Source organism: Chlorocebus sabaeus, chromosome 10 (genome assembly GCF_047675955.1).
Source record: "Chlorocebus sabaeus isolate Y175 chromosome 10, mChlSab1.0.hap1, whole genome shotgun sequence".
In the NCBI taxonomy this organism is placed as follows: domain Eukaryota; kingdom Metazoa; phylum Chordata; class Mammalia; order Primates; family Cercopithecidae; genus Chlorocebus; species Chlorocebus sabaeus.
The window spans coordinates 63618544-63629094 of NC_132913.1; the positions used below are offsets into that span (position 1 = coordinate 63618544).

The window sequence follows — 10551 nt, forward strand, 5'->3', positions numbered from 1 at the left end:
TATTTGTAAAACAAATTAATATAAAGGATGTAGGTTAAATATATGTGTATGTATGTAAGTTGAATAATGTTTCATTGACAGATTTACTTTTGTAGTTTTGAAAAGAATCTAATGAAGGCAAAGAATGAATTTTCCTTTGTTAAAAAATTATAATTTTAATATATCAAAATCAGCTGTCCTGTGATCCAGTATAAGATGGGCTTAAAGCATTTTAATCTTAAAACTTTCCCTAGAAAGTCTAACCTTTTCTTGACATTTTAATAAAAATTATTTGATTTTTAGATTAATAATTTCTAAAAGGCTTTATTTGCTATTATGTGTTATATCATCATAAGCATTCCTCTTCTATAACCATATCAAACATATTTGGGTAAAGATAACGTTTGTAGTAAAAATGACTATGATGATAGTTTGGAAATTTAAGTTATATTAATCTATAACACAAGTAATATATACTATATATAATTGATATTAAAATAAAATCGAGGGTCTGTTGCTCTTTGAAGCAGAAAAGTCACAGAATTCAAACCATGAAATTCTAGTAGGTAAAGCTTCTAGGACTCTGTTCCTATTTCTAGTGATATTTGCTATGCAGATTCTATTTTTCAGTTCCTAGCACAAGAGATATGTATCCAAATGTCAGTATTATGTGGTTTCTTTTCTTTCTGACACAGGAATTCTTAGGAATTGAAAAGCTCAGAAGGGGTGTGTTTTATTGAAATATGTTATTCTATTTTAGTTTTGTTATGCACTCTGTGTTTAGAGGAGGCCAGGAGAATAGATCTAACTTACTTTTCTTCTCAGTTAAACTCATTGTCATTGTGTTAGTAACCAGAGTTTGGCATGTGACTCAGTGGAAACATCAAGATATCATTTTTCTTCATAAGGGCACAATTACATTTAATCTTGTGATGAAAACTTCTAACTTACAACAGTTCAAACACCCGAAGGCTTGCTTTTGAGGAACTATTTAACTGATGCTATGATGTACAGTTTTGACGTAATTTTCCTTCACATGATACTTAGATAAACATTTTCCCTAAAAATAAAATTAAAGATAGAAGAGATTTAATTTTTAATTTTATTCAATCATTTAATTAATATTAAAATGCAAATAAAGTACATTTAGAAAAAAGTAACTGGTATTTCACTTTCTGTGCCAACATTTTTCTCATTCCTTTATCTGTAGCAGGAGTCATTACTTTGTGAGATACTATGCTGAATAGAGCTGTGGCTTAAGTCAGGATACATAGTATTATACTGCAAGACAGAGGGTCTGAATTCTATTCTTGGCTCTGACATATCTCTAAGTTACTCTAATTTCTCTAGGTATACTCCAGTCCTAAAATTAGAATTAACCCCCTACAATTAGAATTAATTCCCTAAAATTAGAATTAACTTTCCTTCTAGCTCAACTACTGGGGATGTTGGGAGGACTCATGAAAGAAACCAAATACCTGTACTTGATGACAGAAAAGGAAAAGGGTAGTTAAGAGAGATCTTACAGAAAGAATAGTAATTGGAAAAAGAGGCCAAAAAGCAAGGGCCTTGATTTACAAAACTTGAGTGACAGCCCTAAAGATAAGTGATTGGGATGTAAAGAAAAGATATGTAGATCATTTCTAGTACTTTAAAGAGATGAAAAGTTAATAATGGGAAAGAACAATTGGGAAACACCCAGACAAAATTAATGCTTTTGAAACTAGATGATACTTTGAAGGTATCAGAAATAAATGTGAAATAATGAATAAGCAAAGCAAAAAAGATGAGTGCCAGAAAAATCTTAAATGGAAAATGTTAGGAAAATGTTGAATTGTACTGTTTTTATTTTGATATTCAAATGAAAAAACAGTAGATAACCAACATGAATGTGGAAAGAATAATAATATAAGAAGGCATCAAATTTCTTAGGACCTTAAAAATATATTTGTCACCCTGGAATATTTTTCTAATAAAATGTCTATAAAGTTAATCCAATAATATATGAAACTTCTCAGAGTTCACAGGTGGGGAATTGCTATCTGTATTTGAATTATAATCACAAACTATTTGGTAAGCAGAATGGTGGAAAGTTAACGTTTTCACATGATATAGCAAGATAATTAAAATTGGAGATATATGAAGATCTTGACTTGATTAAACAGTTCAGTAGAAATACTGGGTAAAATATTTTTTTGTTCTTGTCTTCCATGTGAGTTGGAAATATTTTTCTGAATTTGTTACTTCTCTATTTATTAAGTCATATTTATTGATGTGTAATGTACATCTAGTAAAATTGGCACTTTTATGTGTGTAGTTCTATGAATTTTAACAAAGGCATACAGTTGTATAACTGTCATCTATCAACTAAAATATTAATTGTACTTTTTAAAAAGAAAGACTTGTTGGAATCAGTAATTTATATATATCAAGAGTCAGTATAAGGAGTTGCTCAAATTTGGAAAAATTACAAAAAAATATGCTTTAAAGGTTAAGTGTTTGTGGATATATACAGTTATGCCCTGTATGGCAACCTTTCAGTCTGTGATGGACCAAATATATGAAGATGGTCCCTTAAGATTGTAATATATTTTTACTATACCTTTTCTATTTTACTATACCTTTCCTATGTTTAGATATGTTTAAATACACAAGTATTTGTGTACCATAAATACACATTATCACTGTGTTACAGTTGCCTGCAGTATTCAGTATGGCAATGTTCTGTACAGGTTTGTAGCCTAGGAGCAATAGGCTGTACCATATAGTCTAGGTGTATAGCACCATCTAGGTTTGTGTGAGTAGACTCTATGATGTTCACACAGCAAGAAAATTGCCAAACAGTGCATTTCTCAGAATGTATTCCTGTTATGTAACACACAATTATATGTGCTTTGGTTTAATCTATTGAGTTATACTTTTGTTGATATTCTTTTTTTTGTATTATTATTATTATACTTTAAGTTCTAGGGTACATGTGCACAACGTGCAGGTTTGTTACATGTGTATACATGTGCCATGTTGGTGTGCTGCACCCATCAACTCGTCATTTCCATTAGGTATATCTCCTAATGCTATCCCTACCCCCTCCCCACAATAGGACCCAGTGTGTGATGTTCCCCTTCCTGTATCCAGGTGATCTCATTGTTCATTTCCCACTTATGAGTGAGAACATATGGTATTTGGTTTTCTGTTCTTGCAATAGTTTGCTGAGAATGATGGTTTCCAGCTGCATCCATGTCTCCACAAAGGACACGAACTCATCCTTTTTTATGGCTGCATAGTATTCCATGGTGTGTATGTGCCACATTTTCTTAATCCAGTCTGTCACTGATGGACATTTGGGTTGATTCCAAGTCTTTGCTATTGTGAATAGTGCCACAATAAACATATGTGTGCATATGTCTTTATAGCAACATGACTTATAATCCTTTGGGTATATCCCCAGTAATGGGATGGCTGGGTCAAATGGTATTTCTAGTTCTAGATCCTTGAGGAATCGCCACACTGTTTTCCACAATGGTTGAACTAGTTTACAGTCCCACCAACAGTGTAAAAGTGTTCCTATTTCTCCACATCCTCTCCAGCACCTGTTATTTCCTGATTTTTAATGATTGCCATTCTAACTGGTGTGAGATAGTATCTCATTGTGGTGTTGATTTGCATTTCTGTGATGGCGAGTGATGATGAGCATTTTTTCATGTGTCTGTTGGCTGTATGAATGTCTTCTTTTGAGAAGTATCTGTTCGTATCCTTTGCCCACTTTTTGATAGGGTTGTTTTTTCTTGTAAATTTGTTTGAGTTCTTTGTAGGTTCTGGTTATTATCCCTTTGTCAGATGAGTAGATTGCAAAAATTTTCTCCCATTCTGTAGGTTGCCTGTTCACTCTGGTGGTAGTTTCTTTTGCTGTGCAGAAGCTCTTTAGTTTAATTAGATCCCATTTGTCAGTTTTGACTTTTGTTGCCATTGCTTTTGGTGTTTTAGACATGAAATCCTTGCCCATGCCTATGTCCTGAATGGTATTACCTAGGTTTTCTTCTAGGGTTTTTATGGTTTTAGGTCTAATATTTAGGTCTCTAATCCGTCTTGAATTAATTTTCGTATAAGGAGTAAGGAAAGGATCCAGTTTCAGCTTTCTACTTATGGCTAGCCAATTTTCCCAGCACCATTTATTAAATAGGGAATCCTTTCCCCATTTCTTGTTTTTGTCAGGTTTGTCAAAGATGAGATGGCTGTAGATGTGTGGTATTATTTCTGAGGCCTCTGTTCTGTTCCATTGGTCTATATCTCTGTTTTGGTACCAGTACTATGCTGTTTTGGTTACTGTAGCCTTGTAGTATAGTTTGAAGTCAGGTAGCATGATGCCTCCAGGTTTGTTCTTTTTGCTTAGGATTGTCTTGGCAATGCGGGGTCTTTTTTGGTTCCATATGAACTTTAAAGCAGTTTTTTCCAATTCTGTGAAGAAAGTCATTGGTAGCTTAATGGGGATGGCATTGAATCTATAAATTACCTTGGGCAGTATGGCCATCTTCTAAAGTAACTTGCCAAAAAGTTGCTATCTTTATGTGAAATCAGATCAATTTTTATATGCTCATGCCCATATATAATTCAGTACCTCTGGAGTTACGTGGATATATGTTTGCAGCAAATAACATTTTGGCCACTTCAGGGGTACTTCTGGAGCACTGTCATTTGAGCATATATTGATAGTTGAACTCTTTCAGAGCATTCATTTATTGATAAAGGGTGCCCATCTATACTACTGGAAGTTGCGTCAGGGAATATATTCACCTTTTTTAGGCTCTAGTACAAGAAGCATAGGGTAGCTGGTACTAAACAAGGATTAGGAAAATAAGTTCTAAATTGGTAAGATAAGATGTACCTCTTAAGAAATATGTTTAGGGATGTGGAAGAGTTGGTGTTTGTATTACTCTCACCAAGTGCCTCAGCTCAGCTCCACATTTATCCACTCTGCATCCTTGGTTTTTTGCAGGGATCTATTCATTATTGATTCATTCCTGTGCTGGTAAGATTATGGTGCTGTTGAGTCTAAGGACTTTGAGATTTTTTTTTTTTTTTAAAAACTATACTGTTGGCTACCCATTTAAACATGGCCACAGATTGTACATTTGACTTTGATTAACACTTCATGAATGTGTCAAAAGAGTGGAAGGCTTTCAAAGAATGTAAGTCACTGCTATTGAGAAAATAAAATATTCCACACATCTTAAGATGCTTTCTTTTTTAATTCATGTATTTATTCTGCAAGTGCTATTTCAGTTCCTTAGACACTGTGCTAAGAACTGGGAATATAAACATACATGCATCATTGCCTTTAAATAGCTTGGAGTGTAGTGAGGGAAACAGTTAAGTGAACACAGTTATAATATGGTATGAGAAGTGTCACCTTTTTATTGGTTCATTCAACACAAATTTATTGAGAACCTGCTTTGTGCAAGGAATTGTTCTAGGTATTGGGGATAGAGCAGGAACTAAGTAGGTGAGGTCCTTTCGCTATAGGACTTTCTGGTAGAGGAGATGCACAATAAGAAAAAAAAAATTATATGGTATTAATTACCAAATGTAGCATTAAAAAAGGACCACATGATAAGGAGTGACTATATGTCCACTTCAGTTTGAGTGGTCTGAGGAGACTTTTAAGATGTGCCATTTAAACCTTATTCTAAAAAATAAGGAGCCAGTGTGAAGTCAGAGGAAGAGTATTTTAGGCAGCAGGAATAGTTGTAGTTAAGGCTCCCTAATTGGCTTGAGTTTGTTACGTTCAAATGCAAGAAGCAAGGCCAGTTTGGGTTGTGTGCTATGAATGGTAGGATATGAGGCTAAAGAGGTAGGCAGAGGCCAGATTATCAAGGCTCTGTGTGCTTAGTGTAAGGAGTTTGGCATTTTAGTATAAGTAGAACAGAAATCCATTTGAATGTTTTGTGCTTGGAGTTCGTATGATCTGCTGACATTAGTCATTCTGACTATGGTATGGAGAATGAGTAGAAGCAGTAAGACACTTCAGGAGGCTATCTCAGTGGTCTAGGTGACAGATGATGGTAGGTTACACTGTGAGATCATAATGAATAAGTAAGTGGTGGCATTCAGGGCATATTTTGGAGGTAGTGTCTCACCAGACTTGCTAATGGATATAGGAGGGTGAAAGAAAGGACTCAAGAGTAGCCCCTAGATTTTTGGCCTGAACAGCTGGTTGGATAGTGGTGCCTTTATTTTGGGAAGTTTGGGGGACAAGCAGGTATTTACAGTATCTTGAGATACTGTAAATTACTGCTATTGGGAAAATAAAATATCCCACACATCTTAGTCAAGAGGCTCCACATCCTGCTCCACAGATATTCCACATTGAAGTTGAGACGTTATGTAGGCATTTGAATGTATGAATCCAGAGCTCAGGGGAGACATTAAGACCAGAAATAAATATTTAGGAGTCAGTGGCATCAAGATGGTATTTAAAGCTGTGCATCTCTAGGATATTACTTATCAATAGGAATCAAGGCCACATAGCTAGTGACAGTATTGGGGTTCAAATTTAGATTTTTACCAACTCCCAAATTTATTCTGCCAAACCAGATTACTGCAACATTTTCACGTTTATCGGGGGAAACCCCACTCCTGATATTTAACGTGAGTTATTTTCTATTTCCCTAAGCATCTCGGCTGGTCTGAGAAATAAAGGGAAAGAGTACGAGAGAGAAATTTTAAAGCTGAGTGTCTGGGGGAGATATCACATGTCAGCAGGTTCCGTGATGCTCCCTGAGCCATAAAACCAGCAAGTTTTTATTAGTGATTTTCAAAAGGGGAGGGAGTGCACGAATAGGGTGTGGGTCACAGAGATCTCATGCTTCACAAGGTAATAAAATACCACAAAGCAAATGGAGGCAGGGCCAGATCACAGGACCACAGGATGGGGCAAAATTAAAATTGCTAATGAAGTTTCGGCATGCATTGTCATTGATAACATCTTATCAGGAGACGGGGTTTGAGAGCAGACAATCTGTCTGACCAAAATTTATTAGGCGGGAATTTCCTCTTCCTAATAAGCCTGGGAGCGCTACAGGAGACCAGGGCTTATTTCATCCCTGTGGCTTCCACTGTAAAAGACGGCCGCCCCCAGGGGGCCGTTTATAGGCCTACCCTCAGGGCGCATTCTCTTTCTCAGGGATGTTCCTTGCTGAGAAAAAGAATTCAGCGATTATTTCTCCTATTTGCCTTTGAAAGAAGAGAAATGTGACTCTGTTCCATCTGGCTCACCGGCAGTCAGAGTCCAAAGTCTTATCTCCCTTGTTCCCTGAACATTGCTGTTATCTTCTTCTTTTTTCAGGGTGCCCAGATTTCATATTGTTCAAACACACATGCTCTGCAAACAATTTGTGCAGTTAATGCAATCATCACAGGGTCCTGAGGCAGGCGACATACATCTTCCTCAGCTTAGGAAGATGATGGGATTAAGAGATTAAAGTAAAGACAGGCATAGGAAATCACAAGGGTATTGATAGGGGAAGTGATAAGTGTCCATGAAATCTTCACAATTTATGTTCAGAGATTGCAGTAAACACAGGCGTAAGACATTATAAAAGTATTAATTTAGGGAACCCATAAATGTCCATGAAATCTTCACAATTTATATTCTTCTGCCACGGCTTCAGCCGGTCCCTCCGTTCGGGGTCCCTGACTTCCCGCAACACACGTTTATGTAGGCTAGCACATGTTTTCTCAAAAACTTTATCACTATGGGACTCAGAGTAATAATTAGCTCATAATTATGACATTTTCTTGTTTTAGTAATATTGCATTAGTAATTATTTTAATATAATGTAAATTGGTGATGCCCCATTTATAGATCATTAGTAGTGGGATAGATTTCATTTTGTTGTTAGTAATATATAATTAAAGAGAAAAAAACCCTAGAAATTTTTATGTTGAAGCCATCCTTACGATTTTATCTCCTTCCAAAATCTAAGTTACTTTGAAAGTGGTAAAATTAAAGTTGTATCTTGTTGTTGATTTTTGATTGGTTTTCATTTTTTTGGTCCTGTCATCACAGCGAAATCCTTTGTGCTTTGACAGCACTTTGTTTATGCAGCTATTAAAATACTTAAATTGTATTTATTAAAACAACTTTATAATTTATGTTTCATGTACATGTCTTAGAGTATTTTTCTTGTTTTTATGCCTCACATTTGGTATAGTTTCTGGCACATTGGAGATCTGCTGTATTTATTTAGTGACAAAAGTAACGAATTAAATGAATATGATCATTACATCTATATTATTTTAACACACTTAAATGTTGTTACTAAAGAAAGCAAGTCACACAACTAGCAAATCATTTTTTTTTTCATATAGCAGAAACTCCAAGTAAAGTTATGTCAGGTTGTGGTAGGATTTGTTTCTTATGTGGCTTTTTTCTTTTAAATTGATGAATAAAATGATTTTTAAAAACATATCCACGGGGGTCTTTCGTGTATCTACAGGACATTTGTTCCGGGACCCCCACAGATACTAAAATCTGCAGAGTTCAAGTCTCTTATATAAAATGGCATAATTGCTTATGTAAATTTAATGTATTGAGAAAGAAAGAAAAAATGGTACAGTGTCTGCTTGTAATCTATGTACATCCTCCCGTATGTTTTAAATCATCTCTAGATTACTTATAGTACCCAATACACACAATCTAAATGACACGCAGTAGTGTGATCTCAGCTCACTGCAACCTCCACCTCCCGGGTGTAAGCCATCCTACCACCCCAGCCTCCTGAGTAGCTAGGACTATAGCCAAGCACCACCATGCCTGGCTAATTTTTGTCTTTTTTGTAGAGATGAGGTTTTGCCATGTTGTTCAGGCTGGTTGTGAATTCCTGAGTTCAAACAGTCCACCCACCTCAGCCTTCCAAAGTGCTGGGATTAGAGGCATGAGCCACCATGCTTGGCCTGTGTTGTTATTTCTAATTGTTTAAAATATTTTGGATCTGAGGTTGGTTGAACCTGCGAATATGGGACCTGTGGGTGAAGAGGGCCAACTGTGTTTTCTATTGTAAAAGTTAAATGCTACTTACTCACATTACTCCCGTTTCTACTTTTAGGCCTACTGAACTTGATGCACTGGTATTTGGCCATCTGTACACCATTCTTACCACACAGTTGACGAATGATGAACTTTCTGAGAAGGTGAAAAACTATAGCAACCTCCTTGCTTTCTGTAGGAGAATTGAACAGCACTATTTTGAAGATCGTGGTAAAGGCAGGCTCTCATAGAGTTATGTGTTAGTCTCAGAAGTCTTAACTTTTGAAAGATGTTTTACTTGAATGTTAGATATTGATGTCAGAATTTTAAAACCAAATTACTGCTTTTTGAAACCTCAAAACAAATTATATAATGTATCTTATATATGTGCTTTATATTGTTATTTGTGTATACATTAAAATCTGAATTATTTCATCTGATATGTCATTCTGTATCTTGAAATTTTTGTTTCCTTGAAACATGCATGCATATAAAAATAAAGCTTAAACAACTGTATGGATATTACATTTACCTTCTTTTGATTTTTCTGAAAGTCATTCACTGAATTTTACACATGTGGAATAAACAGTGTCTTTTCTAAGGCAAGTAATTTGTGTTACATACTCCCAAGATTCCCTTGCTAGATACATGGTGAAGCAGATAATGGGAATAAACGTTCTTAACAAGTGTGCACTTAGAAGATATGGATGGTTTTAAGGTAATTAAATCTTGGTGCAGATTTGACATTTAAGAACGTTCTTTATATAGAGACTTAATTAAAAAACATTTCATCAGAGCAACTGTGATTTACATTTGATAAAGGAAAAGGTTGAGGAACCTAATTTTTTTGAGACAAGAACATTTTAATAATGCTCTTTTATTCCTTTGTGGGGAAAGGAAGATAGTTTTCACGTAAGTATTAACAGGAATTTTTATGTAAACATTAAGGATTGTATGTTGTGTCCTTTTCAAATTTTCTCATAGTTTATGTTGTATAAAACCAGGGATGCTCTAGAGACAGATGTAAAAAATGATTTCTTAAAGATGGCTGGAATAATAGTACTTTTATACTTTCTTTTTATGTACCAGGAAATTTTATCTCATTTAATCTTTATAAAAATAGTATGGCTTTGCAGACACTGCTACTATCTGGAGGCGCCTGCCATCAGCCATCATCAGCTCCATGTTCTCCCACATAGCTGTCAAGTAGGAGCTCCACATCTCCTTTGGGCTGTTTGCAGGCAAAGTTCTAAAGACAGCAGAAAACTTTTGTGTCCTGAGCACTGGAGAGAAAGGATTTGGTTTAAGAGTTCTAGCTTTCACAGAATTATTTCAGGGTTTATATGGCAGAGTGGTGACTTCATGCCACAATGGCACTGGTGGCATGACCATCTGTGGGGAAAAATCTGATGAGAACTTCATCCTGAAGCATGCAGGTCCTGGCATCTTGCCCATGGCAAATGCTGGACCCAACACAAATGGTTTCCAATTTTTTATCTGTAGTGCCAAGACTGAAGGCTTAGATAGTAGGCATGTGGTCTTAGGAA

At 35.6% G+C, this 10551-nt stretch overlaps 1 protein-coding gene across 2 annotated transcripts in view; it reads left to right on the forward strand.

Moving 5' to 3' along the window:
- Positions 1 to 9535, forward strand: part of MTX2 (metaxin 2) — a 70025-nt gene extending 60490 nt beyond the window's left edge. For both annotated transcript variants that reach the window (XM_007965437.3, XM_073019834.1), the window contains one exon: positions 9084 to 9535. In XM_007965437.3, coding sequence (XP_007963628.1) covers positions 9084 to 9255 — 172 coding nt within the window. In that variant the 3' untranslated portion in view covers positions 9256 to 9535. The remainder of the gene's footprint in view (positions 1 to 9083) is intronic.
- Positions 9536 to 10551: the final 1016 nt, after the last annotated feature.